Consider the following 15,812-nt stretch of genomic DNA (forward strand, 5'->3'; position numbering starts at 1 on the left):
GTTTTCAAAACATTTTCAAAGTGCTTTAAAGCACTAGCGTAGATTCCCCCACGCCCCAGGAGATGCACCTTCGAGCAGAGGCGGAGGTGGGTGCTCCAGGCCCCTGGTGGAGTAGGTTTCCCCACTGAGGTCCGGGACTAGGACTACAAGTCTCCAAAAAACACCCAGTGCAAAACGACACGCGTCATTTCCACCACAGGTGAAGTGGAAAAGATCCCATGAGCACCGTCCCCAATTTAAAGTACAAATACAGTAATAATATCTGGATGCCCACTAGCCTTTGAACCCAGATCCTACGCAGGGATCCTACGCAGATCTTCACCTCCATGCTTCTCCAGCTCTACATTTTTACTAGACGGCTGGGGAGGTCAGAGGATTCTTCTCCTACAGAACTGCCCCTTTTAATGCCTCATCACCCTCTTTGGGGGTGCCTTTACAACCCCCCCCCAAACATTTTTCTCCCTTTCTCAAAATACTAGAACCCAATGGGGACAATCCCATGAAGCTGATTGATGGGAGATTCAGGACAGGTCAAAGGAAGGACGTCTTCACACAGCACGTAGTTAAACTATGGAACTTCCTACCACGAGATGCGGTGATGGCCACCCATTTGGATGGCTTTAAAAGGGAGTTGTGTAAATTCCTGGGGGAGAAGGCTCAGAGGCAGTAAGCCTATATTCACCAGTTGCTGGGGAACATGGGTGGGAGGGTGCTGTTGCACTCAGGTCCTGCTTGTGGGTTCCTGGCCAACAGCTGGAGTAGATGGACCTTTGCTCTGATCCAGCACGGCTCTTATGTTCTTATGACCTTGGAGAGGCAGACAGCACGGTTCTCTCCATGCTAGCTGCAAGGAGGAGGAGGGGGTGGGGACCTCAGACCCCTGGTTCCGACATCACAGTGCAGTCTCCAAACTTGGATCCAGGATTGTGAACTATCCTACACAAGGTCAGAGTAGAAAGGGCGAGAAAGAAGACTACCCTAACATTTTGCAATTTCTTTTTTTTAAAAAAAACTTTTTTGAAGGGGGCAAGGAGTGGAGAATTTCGTGAGAGCTGTCGAAGGTCCCTGCAGGCACCGTGTTGGGAGACCCCTGGTGTAAGCTGCCTTGAGGTTGTAGACCAAAATATTTTAAATGAACAAATAGAGGTCAACTATGGACTTCAACCATGCCTTCTCATTCTCCATCCCCCCCTTCTAGGCAAGTACAGCTTGGAATGCCGCCAACCTACTTTCACTTCCTGTGCTTTCTGCTTAAGGAAGTCCATCGTACAGCCTGCAGGGGTATTGGCCAACTGGAGGGAACTGCACTGTTCTTCTTGTCGGTCCAGCTTTGCTGTCACCTCGGCATGTAAACTGGCGTACGGCTCCCAAAGGTGTAAAAGAGTCTGTGCTTTCCGGAGCTGATCTTCGATTTCTTTGTTGGCCAATGCCCACCTATCAAAAGCCAAAGTAAAACACAACATTATTAGCAGATACCACAATCAGCTTTATTATACATAATTTAACGTGACTGTCCCTCATTACTTCCTTTTTTGAAAGGGGAAGTAAACGACGTGCACGTGATTTTGATCCGGCTGCTTCTCCTGCATGCAGCAGGAGATAGCGGAAACTTCTGTCTTTAAAAATACGTTGGATTTACTGGGGTGCGGGTTTTTCTTGTGGCGTGAAGAAGGCTAAAAGGGGCGGGAGGCAGACAACATCGTGAGAGGGACCCACAAAAATCTGTGAGTGCCCAGTAACACGTGTGCAATAAAACACTTGACTGATGGAACTCAATGCCTGACCTACGTAACAATTGCTGTTGTTATCTGCAAGCAACAACAAGCAACATGCTATTTTGGGCTGCATTAATAGAAGTATAGCTTCCAAATCACGGGAGGTACTGGTTCCTCTCTATTCGGCCCTGGTTAGGCCTCATCTAGAGTATTGCATCCAGTTCTGGGCTCCACAATTCAAGAAGGACGCAGACAAGCTGGAGCATGTTCAGAGGAGGGCAACCAGGATGATCAGGGGTCTAGAAACAAAGCCCTATGAAGAGAGACTGAAAGAACTGGGGATGTTTAGCCTGGAAAAGAGAAGATTGAGGGGAGACATGAGAGCACTCTTCAAATACTTAAAAGGTTGTCCCACAGAGGAGGGCCAGGATCTCTTCTCGATCCTCCCAGAGTGCAGGACACGGAATAACAGGCTCAAGTTCCAGGAAGCTAGATTCCGGCTGAACATCAGGAAAAACTTCCTGACTGTTAGAGCAGTACGACAATGGAATCAGTTACCTAGGGAGGTTGTGGGCTCTCCCACACTAGAAGCCTTCAAGAGGCAGCTGGACAACCATCTGTCGTTGATGCTTTAGGGTGGATTCCTGCATTGAGCAGGGGGTTGGACTTGATGTCCTTGTAGGCCCCTTCCAACTCTGCTATTCTATGATTCTATGTTGGGGCCAATCATCTAAGTGGTTAAAAAAAGAAAAACAGGTTCTACCTTGTGCGTGCCTCCTTGTGTTTCTTTTCAATAATCTCAGAAAACGAGGAATCACACAGCTTCTTTAGGTTACCAGCGGCAGCTTGGAGTCGAGCCCAGATTTCTTCGTTACTCTCTGCTTTATCTTGCAGAGACTGCGGAGAGAAACGCCAGATAGTTATGTATCTCAAGACATCTGAGGAGGTGGTTACCGGCGTGCTAACGTGCATCAGTCCTTCCAGCCCTCGAAGCAGGGGTTCGCTTGCCACTGGCGACCCCCTGTGAAAATGAACCAACGTTGCCAACCTGCCAGAGGCGAGTACATTCTGTAAGCCTGGAGAAGACGGCGAGATCTCCCGGATCTTGCACCAGCTTTGGTGCACCAACTCAGAAGTGAGCAAGACTGGCATCCCTACCTTCCTCCAGGCTTAGGAGAAGGACAGGGGATCTCACTAACTTTGTACTGATCCTCAGGAAGTAGCATACAGCCCATGTTTCTATACCCCCCATGTGATGATCACACATGCACTGGTGGGTCTATGGATGCAGTGAAAGGGATGCAATTGTTTACAATGGGCCCATTCAGAAGACACCTTAAACCATGGCTTTAACCATGATATTTAAGCCAGAAAGTCAGGCCGTGTTCAGAAGACACCTTAAACCATGGCTTTAACCACAGCAAATAAGGCTTTTTGCTTTCTTCACCATGGTTAAAGCCGTGGTTTAAGGTGTCTTCTGAACACGGCCCGGCTTTCTGGCTTAACCACTTGTGGTTAAAGCCATGGTTTAAGGTGTCTTCTGAATGGGATCAACGTCTGTTAGTTGCAGCCATACATAGTTCAGGGACTACAGTGTTAACCTGCATGAACTTTACAATGTATGGAGGGTTCTTTTTACTCCTTTGGGAGAAAAGTAAAATCACAGGGCTGCAATAAGGCAAGTCAACGGATTCCTGATCGCAAGACAGAGTGTAGATTAGCACTTTGGCTAATCTACTCTGAACCTTGGGCTGGCTTCAACATAATGACAAATCATGGTTTGACCCTTGAATGAGGCTTTGCGAACTGCCCAGAGAGCTTTGGCTACTGGGTGGTACAGAAATAAAACGAAACGAAATGAATAAATTGAAGGGTGCTTACCGCTCCCTCTTCTCCCACTTTGCACATTGCAATTCAAACCCTCATTCCTGGTTTGAGGTAAACCATGGCTTGACAGTTCATCCCAACCAGCAAACCATGGTTTATGCTTTCCCTTTAAATCAGGATCAGAGGCCGGGATGTGCTTCTAAGGAAGGGAGGGCCAAGGATGCTTGAGTTCACCAAACTCATGTCAGAGCTTGGCGATGGATTTTTTGGGGCGGATTTTTTTTCTTAATTGTTATTTGTATTTTAAATGTTTTTAAATGTTTTTAATGTTGCAGCATGTTTAATTATATTTTTAAGTTTTGTATATTTCTATGTTTTAACTGTATATGTTTTAATTTACAAAGCCACCTTGAGTCCCAGCATTGAGAAAAAGGTGGGATATAAATAAAATTATTATTATTATTATTATTAATAATAATAGCAGCTCAGTTCAGCTCACTCCCATTCTCATTTGCAACTTGTTTTTTCAAGTCATTTGAATGGGAAAAGCAGGCATTTTTAAAAAGAGTGCGCTATTCCCCCATTGACCAAAGTGTGAAAACGCCATTTTTTAAAAAAATGTACACTTTTTAAAATGCACTTTAAAGTGTGTATTTCATGTGCATTTAAAAAAGTGCACATTTTTTTATAAGTGAACATCTTTCAAATGCAAATTTGGGAATTTGTGAACTCTTAAAATACTTGAAAGGTTGTCACACAGAGGAGGGCCAGGATCTCTTCTCGATCCTCCCAGAGTGCAGGACACGGAATAACGGGCTCAAGTTACAGGAAGTCAGATTCTGGCTGGACATCAGGAAAAACTTCCTGGCTGTTAGAGCAGTATGACAATGGAACCAGTTACCTAGGGAGGTTGTGGGCTCTCCCACACTAGAGGCCTTCAAGAGGCAGCTGGACAACCATCTGTCAGGGATGCTTTGAGGTGGATTCCTGCATTAAGCAGAGGGTTGGACTCGATGGCCTTGTAGGCCCCATCCAACTCTACTATTCCATGATTCTATGTGCTCCCAATTGCTAACAGGGCATTTTCGAGTAATTTGTGAACCAAAATGAAATTCTTGCACATCCCTAGTTGATTCTGGATTCCAATCTTGGTTTGCAAGGTCTGCGCAATCTACAGTTTGGCATTTCCTCTGAACTGGCAAATTATCATTTGCCTTTGGCAGGAAGGGAGTAAGAGAGGGCATCACTGGGTAGGCCCAAGAATCCACCAAGGCTCATTCATGGAACACCACTCAAATGCTTTAGCATTACAGCTAAAGTATCCCTTTTGTCTATTTATTATTTATTTATTACATTTATATCCTGGCGTTTTTCTTCCTTAAGGTACTCAAGGCGGCATCCTCCTCTCCATTTTATCCTCACAACAACAACCTTGTGAGGTAGGATGGGCTGAGAGTCTGTGACTGTCCCAAAGTCACCCTTGGGCGAGCTTCCATGGCGAGGAGCTTTATCACACCAGCGTTATACTGTGCAATCACTGCAAATTGCGTGCAAAGGACTCCAAAGTTTTCCAGCTTATAATATGCTTTTATTGTGAAGTACTCCCATGCATCCCGCTTTAATTGTGCTTCAAAGGCAAAAGTCTCGCCGTATTTTGCTACTAGTTTTCGAGCGTATCATTTGTTGTTTTCCGAGCGGCCACTGGGGCGCAGGAGCAGGATTTGAAGAAAAATTAAACAAATGCTTACATCTGCGTAAGCTTTAAAGATAAAGGCATCAAAATTGGCACAGTAATAGATATTAAGGAGAGCTTTAAGCATACCAAATTTGAATCGGATTGGGTCATCTGTTGATTTTTTATGGGTTTTTTTTACATTTCCCCCCTTAAACCCATTTCCTGGTATGCAAAGGATCTAGCCGCCGGTAGCAACAACAACAACAGCGACAGTTTAGCGCTGCAGCGGATAATTCGAGGGAAACAGGTACGTGGGATGAAGCTCGGAGTGGGGACTAGAACCTGGATTTCCTGACTCCCAGTGCAACACTCTAGCCCGGACGATTTTGGAACCCTGAAATTTTTCACATCCGCTTTGGCTGAACCATACCTGGAGATTCTCCACCTGGTGTTTCAGCATCTCGAGCGTAATCACGGAGGGCTTGCTTTGCTCCATGCAATACGAAGCGCGTGCAAGCATCAGCCTGACTTCATCCCATGCGGCATCATAAATCCTCCACCTCTCTAAAGCAGACGCTGTCGAGGTCTTCAGCCGTGCAACCTGCAAACACACGGGGCCGCACTTAGATGCAGAAATGACACTTCTCTTTCACAAAGCACACTGACGAGATTACTGAGCAGGACGCTTGGAAGACAGTCTAAAAGACCCCCACAGTTAAAAACTAAAGGACCTCCCGCTGTTAAAATTTTTATTTTTGTACTTCCTTCCTAAGGCACGCTGGACCCAACTCCCCCACCCCCCGCACACACACACAAAAAGCCTAGAGGTATTTAGTAAATTAATAGATAACTCACATCAGAGGTAATGGGACATGCTTCAAACCAGACGTTAAAGGGGGGGAAAACACCCACCCACATTTGTGTATGAGAGTGAAGAATCAGAATTATGTTCATTATCCGCTTAATTTGAGGCCAAGGCCCTGCCGTGCTGGCAGAGCTCATTCCAAGATGCCTGCTTAGAGGAAGGCAACAGGAATAGCTGCACTGGTTTTACTCTCTTGCTGCTGACATCCCAGCAGGGAAACTCACAGATTCAGCAGCTCCTGAAGGGCTTCAAATTGCAAAAGGAACAGACAGCTCAGATGCAAGCTCTTGTTCCATGGGAGCTTAAAATCACAGCAAATTGTTTTGGATTTCTGTTGAGGTTTCAGATATTCAACATAGCCAAGCAGGCTCCAGAGAACCATGACAGTTAGTGTAGTACATAGGAGAAATGGCTTGAAAGCTTGGAGCTTGGGTTTGAGTCTTACTCTGCCGTGGAATCACTAGGGAGGGGAAATAGCTCAGCGGTAGAACCCAGGCTTTGCAGGCAGAAAGCTCCAAGTTTAACCCAGTGCTCCAACTCATCAATGATTCTGCGTTTGTGAGTCTGGTGAAGTTGAAGATATTGGACACTATTTACTACGCTGCCCTCTGCACGAGTCCCTAAGGTATACATTTAAAAGCATAAGAACTTAAGATAAGCCCTGCTGGATCAGACCGGGGGTCCATCTATTCCAGCACTCTGTTCACACAGGGGCCAACCAGCTGTTGACTTGGGACAAACAAAGCAGGACACGGTGCAACAGCACCCTCCCACCCATGTTCCCCAGCCTCTGATGTTGAAGGTAGCACATACCCATCATGACTAGTAGCCATTGATAGGCTTCTCCTCCAGGAATTTATCCAACCCCCTTTTTAAAGCCATCCAAATTGGTGGCCATCACTACCTCTTGTGGTGTACAACTGTGCACTGTGTGAAGAAGTCCTTCCTTTGATCTGTCCTGAAGCTCCCATTATTATTATTATTATTATTATTATTATTATTTATTTATTTATTTATTTATTTATTTATTTATATAGCACCATCAATGTACAAGGTGCTGTACAGAGTGAAACAGTAAATAGCAAGGCCCTACCGCATAGGCTTACAATCTAATAAAATCATAATAAAACATTAAGGAGGGGAAGAGAATGCCAACAGGCACAGGTTAGGGTAAGCAGGCACAGGGTAGGGTAAAACTAGGGTTCCGGTATTATGGGAGAGGGAGAAAAAAAATGTCTCCCTATCCACATTCTCCACACCAGGCATAATTTTGTACACCTCTATCATGTCTCCCCTTAGCCTCCTTTTCTCCAAACTAAACAATCCCAGCTGTTGTAACCTTCCATCATAAGAGAGATGCTCCAGTCCCCTGATTATATTAGTGGCCCTTTTCTGCACTTTTTCCAGCTCCATCATATTCTCAGCTTTTTGTCAAATAGACCTTTACTGAATCGGATTTGTACACTGATTGCAGACAACGATGTATATATTATGACCCAGGTGGCAAAATTTGCCCTGGCTGCCAGAAAACTAATGGTCAGGCATCATACTGTAACCATCCCCCCGCCATTAATATATGGGAAGGGACTGTGTTTTTCTTTTGTTGCTGTGGTTTTAGAGGGGAAGTGTGATTTTAATGTGCTCTTTTAATTATTGTTTGAGTATTTTTTAACTGGCCTGTATTTTATCGTACTCTACTATTTCTGTTCACATGGAATTGTAGTGGCCTATGGCTTTGAACAATAAAATAATAATAAAAAATGCTTAATCAATGGCATCTCCAGCTGAAAGGTTCAGGTAGGTAGCAGGTGATGGGCAAGACCTCTGCCTCAGACCCTGGAGAGTGACTGCCAGCCAGAGTAGGCAACAATGGCTAGATGGGCAATGTGGGCAGTATCCAAATGTCTTTCTGCTAATGCAAATGATGCCGTGCTAAGCAGAAACTAGGTTTCGAACTATGTGCAGGAGGATAGTGACATTAAAGTTACGATTGCACAACCAGAAGTTGTGCAACCAGTTGCAAAAGTGTAACACACAAGCACTTGGTCAATGGAAAGATTCACCAGAGCTCCGCGAGTGCTATTTGAATTTGTGGAATGACGCTGCTGGATGCTGCCCATTGTCTTACTTGGAATAAGGCAGCTCTCTATGGGCTTCTCAAAATGAGCGATTTATTTCACGCTCGTGATTGGCCACTCGTGAAAGATTGCAGGTCTTTTAAACAATGTTGTGAACATCCAGGTGTCTCCCCGTGGCATCCATTGGAAATTCCACCATGAAAAGAACCACTTTTAAAATTGTAAGACGTCATCGATTGTAAGACACTGTTTACTCTTTGTTTCAACGCCCCCCCTTCTTCCCGCGCAAACGGCAGTTTCTTCTCTCACAGAGGGAAAAAAGAAAAGGACACAACTATTAGAAGAAAGCGCGGGGGGGGGGAGGAGGTTGGCTGGGCGGTGAGGGAAGTATTTCTTTGATTCTAAGATGCCCTTTTCCCCCCAAATTAACATCTCTAAAAATGGGGTGCGCCTTAGAATCGATGGCGTCTTAGAATCGAAGAAATATCCCTCTTTCATAGGGCATGGCTAGACGAGAGGGGTGGAGGGCAGCGATCCCACGACTTTATGATCGCGAGGTCATCGCCCTCGTCTACACACAACATCGCGGCCGCCATTTTGGATTTATTTTTCTTAAAGGGCTTTCTCTGTGGTGGCACCCTGACTGTGGAATGCCCTCCCCTGGGAGGCCCGATTGGCGCCAACATTGACTGCATTTCGACGCCAAGTAAAAACATGGCTTTTTAACAAAGCCTTTGATGGTTAAACTCACTGGCACATTGTTTTAACTGCTTTTAAATTATATATTGTTTTAACTTCGATCATGGTTTAATTTGTTTTTAACTGTGCATATTTATTGTTTTATACTGTGTGTTTTTATCTGTATGCCGCTCTAAGATCTTAATAATATAGGGCGGGATATAAATGTTTTAAATAAATTTAAATAAATAAAGGAGAAGGAGCACACGAGCGCTCCACCGAAATTGTAATTTAAAAAAACACACACCTCGTGTTCACCCCACCCCCGATGGGCACAGAGCTCCTGAGAAGCTCCGTACCCCATGCCCAGTTCCTCGTGTTATAGCTGCTTGTTACATATTTCGAGTAATGTGGTTTGTCTACAGACCATCTAAAGTCTTCCTGCGGGTGCCTACTCCAAGGGAAGCTTGGAGGATGGCAACAAGGGAGAGGGCCTCCTCAGTGGTGGCTCCCCCATTATGGAACGATCTCCCCAACGTGGCCCACCTGGCGCCAACATTGTTATCTTTTTGGCACCAGGTTAAAACTTTTCTCTTTTCCCAGGCGTTTATAAATATGGGATAAGCTTCATCGATGCTGGGTCTGTTTTTATAGTTGTTTATAAAGTTGTTTATAACTGGTTTTACATATATGTTTCTGTGTATGTCGCATGTTTTTGCGGTTTTAAATTTTGTATGTTGTTTTTAATTGTTTTAATCTTATGTAAACCACCCAGAGAGCTTCGGCTATAGGGTGGTACAGACATGTAATAAATCGTCATCATCATGGGACAGAAGAAATGGGTACACTTTGGGCGATGATAAATCTATCATGACACTTTTGAAGATTCCCCACCCACAAAAGAGAAAAGGGGGGAGGAAAGGTCTGTCTCCGCACTAGTGCTTTGCACCTCCACTGCTCTGCAACGGTCTAGTTTCAAATCCTACCATGGCAAGAATTCATAGAATCATAGAATAACAGAGTTGGAAGAGGCCTACAAGGCCATCGAGTCCAACCCCCTGCTCAATGCAGGAATCCACCCTAAAGCATCCCTGACAGATGCTTGTTCACTGGGTGACCTTTAGCTGATCCCTAACTCTTATACATAGCCAAAAATCATGGTAGTGACCTGGTTGATGACGCTGGTCTTCATTTCATCCAAACTGTTGATTCTTGATGCAGTCTCCTCAGTATCCTCAGCACAGTAATGTAAAGCTGTGTAATTCTGTTTCAGCTGATCCATATCCTTAGATTTCACTGCAAGCTGATTTTCTAGAGCCTGGGAAAGAGGAAAGTGAGGAGATGAGAATTCTTCGTGGTGCATAATTCAAATCATGTTCCTTTTCTGCATCAGTCCACAGAGCTACTGCTTAAAAATGAAAGCTAGGCAATCCATTTAACTGCTGGGAATAGAGGTGGGGTTGTGTGTGTGTGTGTGTGTGTAAGTAACCCAGACAAATAACAAAATCATAGAATCATAGAATCATAGAATAGCAGAGTTGGAAGGAGCCTACAAGGCCATCGAGTCCAACCCCCTGCTCAGTGCAGGAATCCACCCTAAAGCATCCCTGACAGGTGGTTGTCATGAAGAAATGACAAATATGGGAGTGGGAAGTGTTTTGGTTTTGGAAGATAATTTGGGATATAAGCATAGGAAGAGCAAAGGGTAACCCTGTGATGAACATTCTGTAAATGTAATAATGTGCAACGGACCAACTATAAAAGTACCATAAAATAGATTACAATACATAGATCTTAACCAATTCAACAGTACAAAATATATAGACGTCAGTAATATCTTCTGTGAAATAACAAAATAAAACAAGGGAGTGCTGATATCCAAATGCATGACTAGGTATGTTTGGTTTAGTTAAGATTAGAATATAAGGACATCAGAAGAGCCTTGCTGGATCAGACCAAGGATCCATGTAGTCCAGCATTTTGTTCACACCATGGGTGAACAAATGTCTGCAGGAACCCAAAAGTAGGACACGTACAACATCCTCCTGCCTACGTTCCCCAGCAACTGGTGTACGCAGGCTTACTGCCTCTGATACTACAGGTAGCATACAGCCATCAGGACTAGCAGCCATTGATAGCCTCCTCCTTCAGGAATTAGTCTAATCCTCTTTTAAAGCCATGCAAATTGTTGGACATCACTAGTGAATTCCACCGTCTCCTTATCCAATTTCTCCACATCATGCATAATTTTGTACACCTCTATCATGTCTACCTTCTTTCTAAGCTAAACAGTCCCAGGTGTTGTAACCGTTCCTCACAGGGGAGTTGCTTCAGCCCCTTGATCAATTTGGTTCCCCTTTTCTGCACTTTTCCCAGCTCTATGATATCCTTTTTTAGGTGCAGCGACCAGAACTGTACACAGTATTCCAAGTGTGGTCGCACGAGAGATTTGGATGAGGGCAGTGGGATTGGTCTGGACTGGCTAAGAGCCAGTGTGGTGTAACGTTCAGAGTGTCGGACTATGAGTGGAGAGACCCAGGTTCAAATCCCTGATCTTGGGCCCATCACTATGACTTGAAACAACAACCCACGGTGGGTTATCAGCCTTTTTTGTTTCAGAGTGGCTTGCCATGATGTCTGAACCTAGTGTTAACCGTGCACCTTGAGAGCCCAAGGCTTTTTGTTGGTTTGTTCATGGTGTTTTGTGTTCAGAGTAGCTTGTAATGATGTGCAAACCCGGCACAACGGCTTGTGTGTGGCTTGTCGGAAGGGGTTACAGCACCACCTGGCAAGAGTGGCAAAAAACCCAGTTGCTTTTCATAATCTTGCTAACGATATCCCCTCTGTATTACGTCTTGAAATAATACCTGAAAGTTTTTTAAAAAAGGACTTTCATTTCTGCAAATCTCTCCGAGGGTTGAAAAACCCGTTAAATATGCACAAGCGTCCCCCAAAGGTGAAAAATAATTATGTTAAATATGCGCAAATCTCCCCAAAGGAAAACAAATGACATTAAAATACAGGCAAATCTCTCTAAAGTTAGGGGGGAAAGCTCTACAGCACTAATGAGTACATTTGCACTCACTGGCTCAGTTCAGACACCATGTTTCTCAATGATGATCTTAGAACTCCATGGTGGAGTTTTTACACCACCGCTGAGAAATGTGTTGTCTGGAGGGAAAACTCTATACAATAGCAGAGTGTTTTTGGAAAAACACTCCATGCAGAATATCGATGCTGTGCAGAGGAGAGTTCCTGCACAATGGTTGTGTGGAGGGCTCCATGGAGTTTTCTGTTGCATTGAGTGGACTTTTCCCTCTGCCTACAGAGTTCCCTGGCAAGAGCGGTGGAGCAAGTGCCACTCTAGGAGAGCGGCTGGGATTCCCCCCCTCCAGCAATGGCTAATGGGATCCCTTTGGGAGGACCGGGGGCGGGGGAGGAGAGAGAGCAGAGGAACTGTTCACTCAATCATGTTGAATAGGGTGACCCTATGAAAAGGAGGACAGGGGTCCTGTATCTTTAACAGTTGTATTGGAAAAGGAAATTTCAGCAGTTGTCATTTGTATATATGGGGAACCTGGTGAAATTCCCTCTTCATCACACCAGTTAAAACTGGAGGTGCCCTGCCCTCTTTTAAATCTGGTCACTCTAGTATAGCTCCTGCAGCTTTAACTGTTGTGATGAAGAGGGAATTTCACCAGGTTCCCCATATATACAAATGACACCTGCTGAAATTCCCCTTTCTATGCAACTGTTAAAGATACAGGAGCCCTGTCCTCCTTTTCATAGGGTCACCCTAGTGTTGAATTTTACTCAACTCCACAGGAGCCCACAGTCACACAACGGTGGAGTTAGACCATTTGTGTGGGGGGTACCCCCTAAAAACTCAACCATTGAGTGGAGTTTTCACACTGCGTTGACTAGCGTGTTGTCTGAACTGAGCCGTTGGCTAAGCGGGCTGCTGAGGTTGTGCTGCAAAGGTTCATGGGATACATGCCAGGAGCAGGCAGAGGACAAAGGTGAAGGCAAGCAGCAGAGCAGCTGAACATCTGTTGGGAGTAACGTGGACTTGTGAGCTAACAACCCGTGCACTGTGGCTTATTTTCAGGACGGCTTAATATGACATGTAAATCAGCCCTATCTCTTAGCCTAACCTACTTCACCCAAACCTGTTCTGTTGTTAAAAGGGGTCAGGAAGAGGGGGGGGGAAATATAATGCCTTGAGATCCCTGGAAGAAAGCTGAATTATAAACAAATGATAGGAATAAAATAATCAGGGCTCAGCAACAGAAACTGATCTAACCATCTGTAAAGCTCTAGAGACCTCCTGGGACTGTGAAATAAACGTGGAGTCAAAGTTGGAACAGATGCGAGGAGTTTTGCTGGCAAATTTGCAATTCTTTGCGCCTCTTTTTAATCAGAAGCAGCAGCATAAATTCTGCAAAGATGCCTAATTTGAATAATTGATACAGGGCACTGTCTTCCAAATTCCCCTGTGTAAAATGTGGTGTACCTTTGGATAATCATTGATTTTACAGCACAGTTCTTTCATAACACACATACAAATCTTGTTCTTTTAAAAAGTTTTCTTCTGTGAACTTGAAAAAACAACCCTTCCTGGCTTTATTTAACTTTTCTCTTCTCCTTCCTCTCTCCCCTAGTGAGTGTACCTGCTTGCTAAGAGAGTTTCAATCTGTCCTTTATTTATTCACAGACCTTCTTAACTAAGCTAGTTGGAATGAATCCCTCAGTCCCCTAGCTGGAAAAAACAAAAGACACCCCAGGGCTTAGTGGAATATTGCAGAACTACCCACTATTTTGTCTCTTCTGCAACAGAAGAGAAAGGGAGTAACCATGGCAATTTGATAAACCAAATGCTGCACCTACGAAGGAGGAGGCAAGGAAGTCATAGCAAACGTGGTTTGCCATTATTATTTTGAGGACAAGGGCTAACCTGGCCGATCAGTTCAAAGCGCGCTGCTATTTCTTTTGCGGAAGAATCCTCCAAGTCCCAATTCAAAAGCAATATGCAAACTATACATAGATTTGCGGGATGAGCGTGGGGAAGCTCCTGCTTTAGAGGGGATATATTTCATTTTGAGAATCGTATTTTATTTTGAGACTCCTTCCACCAGCCTGGCTGGGACTATCTGCCATTTGGCCCCTCCTAGAATTGCTTCTCTCCGCAGGCATTCCATTCAATCAGTATTATAATTATGTGGCTGTATGTAAGAAATGGTGCCTGAGTTGGTTTGTTTTCCTCTTCCCTCCTCCTCCCTTTTTCCTTTTGTGTTGTGTCTGTTAGCTTGGAAGCCTCCATGGAAGGGCTATGTTGTTTCTGAATTTGTATAAAGAGCCTAAAAAAATGCAGGTTGATGCTGATGATCAACAGCCACCACCACAACAATAACAAGAGGTTAGACTAGTTGTGCTTTTTATACTGTATTTTGTATTTCTGTTTTTAAATGGTTGGTTGTTTTTATGCTCTTCATGGTTTAAATTTTTGTGAACCGCCCAGAGAGCTTCAGCTATTGGGCGGTATAAAAATGCAATAAATAAATAAATAAAAGGGAGGTCTGGGTTTGCATCGCGATCGAGCCGTGAAACTCTCGAGTTGGTCTTGGGCCGGTCAATCTTTATTAGAATGTAAGCCTTTGCGGCAGGGTCTTGCTATTTACTGTTTTACTCTGTACAGCACCATGTACATTGATGGTGCTATATAAATAATAGTAATAATAATAATAATAATAATAATAATATAATATCTCAGCCTAGGCTGCCTCACAGGATTCTTGTGAGGATAAAACGGACAGGGGGAGAAACACATTCACTGCCCTGAGCACCATGGGAGAAAGGAGGGATTAAAAAGTCGCATGAAGTAAAAGGCTCTCTCCTCTCTCCTCTCACACTATTGCCCTGCTCGTGCTCTTTGCTCCTCTGATGCCATGTTTCTCACCTATCCAAGTGTCTCTACTTCACTTGCTCGGCTTCGTCCATTTTCTTCCGCTGCCCCTTACGCCTGGAACGCTCTTCCAGAACATTTGAGAACTACAAGTTCAATCACAGCTTTTAAAGCTCAGCTAAAAACTTTTCTTTTTCCTAAAGCTTTTAAAACTTGATTTTGTTCTGACTTTATACTGCTAGTTTTACCCTACCCTGTGCCTGTTTGGTGCATTCTCTTCCCCTCCTTATTGTTTTATTATGATTTTATTAGAATGTAAGCCTATGCGGCAGGGTCTTGCTATTTACTGTTTTACTCTGTACAGCACCATGTACATTGATGGTGCTATATAAATAAATAAATAAATAAATAAATAAATAAATAAATAAATAATAATAATAATAATATAGGCAATTAATCTGGAATTTAAAAATATAGACGAATAATGGCAGCTTACTTTGCACTCCCCAGCTGTGTCCTGTGCGAGGATGGAGCTCGACGGCTTTTCCAGTTGTCCGAGTCTTCTGCTTTGGGCTTCCATCCACCTGCCCAAGGACTGGGCTCGGCTTTCGTTTTCCATAACGGCCTCCAAAATGCACTCCAACTCTTTTTTCTGCGGTGGGGAAATTGCATGGCGATTTGAATCACGCTGGGCAGAGAGGCGTTTCGAAAGAAGGCCGCGTGTGTCCACCCCCACTCCTGCATTGCGGATTGCAGAGGGAAGTCAAGCAAGGACTGCGTGCAGGGGTGGCAGCGGTGTGTGTGTGCGTGCGCGTGCATTGTGTCAGGGAAACCAGAAATATGGATGGAGGCACCTTGTGTGAGATGATCGACCCATTTTGCACCCGTTCCCCCTCCCACTGCTGTTCTTATGGCCACACCACACCATTCTGAAAGGATCCCTGACACACACACACCCCAAGGAGCCGTTTTGCTGGAAACAGGAGAGGAGAGGAAGCCACATCAGACAAACAGACTGTTGGAACTAAGCCTGTTCCCCTTAGGCTGGGTGAAGGAGTTTCTGGCGATTAAT

The 15,812-nt window shown here is 44.5% G+C and overlaps 1 protein-coding gene across 1 annotated transcript in view; it reads right to left on the minus strand.

Annotated features, from left to right (window-relative positions):
* LOC134393168 (nesprin-2-like) overlaps nucleotides 1-15,812 on the minus strand; it is a 272,899-nt gene that overhangs the window by 67,044 nt on the left and 190,043 nt on the right. The window contains exons 65-69 of the mRNA XM_063118134.1: nucleotides 15,237-15,392; nucleotides 10,007-10,156; nucleotides 5,648-5,818; nucleotides 2,479-2,612; nucleotides 1,230-1,434 (exon numbers count right to left, since the gene is read on the minus strand). Coding sequence (XP_062974204.1) covers nucleotides 1,230-1,434; nucleotides 2,479-2,612; nucleotides 5,648-5,818; nucleotides 10,007-10,156; nucleotides 15,237-15,392 — 816 coding nt within the window. The remainder of the gene's footprint in view (nucleotides 1-1,229; nucleotides 1,435-2,478; nucleotides 2,613-5,647; nucleotides 5,819-10,006; nucleotides 10,157-15,236; nucleotides 15,393-15,812) is intronic.

The sequence above is a fragment of the Elgaria multicarinata genome, chromosome 2 (genome assembly GCF_023053635.1).
Source record: "Elgaria multicarinata webbii isolate HBS135686 ecotype San Diego chromosome 2, rElgMul1.1.pri, whole genome shotgun sequence".
Taxonomy (NCBI): Eukaryota; Metazoa; Chordata; class Lepidosauria; order Squamata; family Anguidae; genus Elgaria; species Elgaria multicarinata.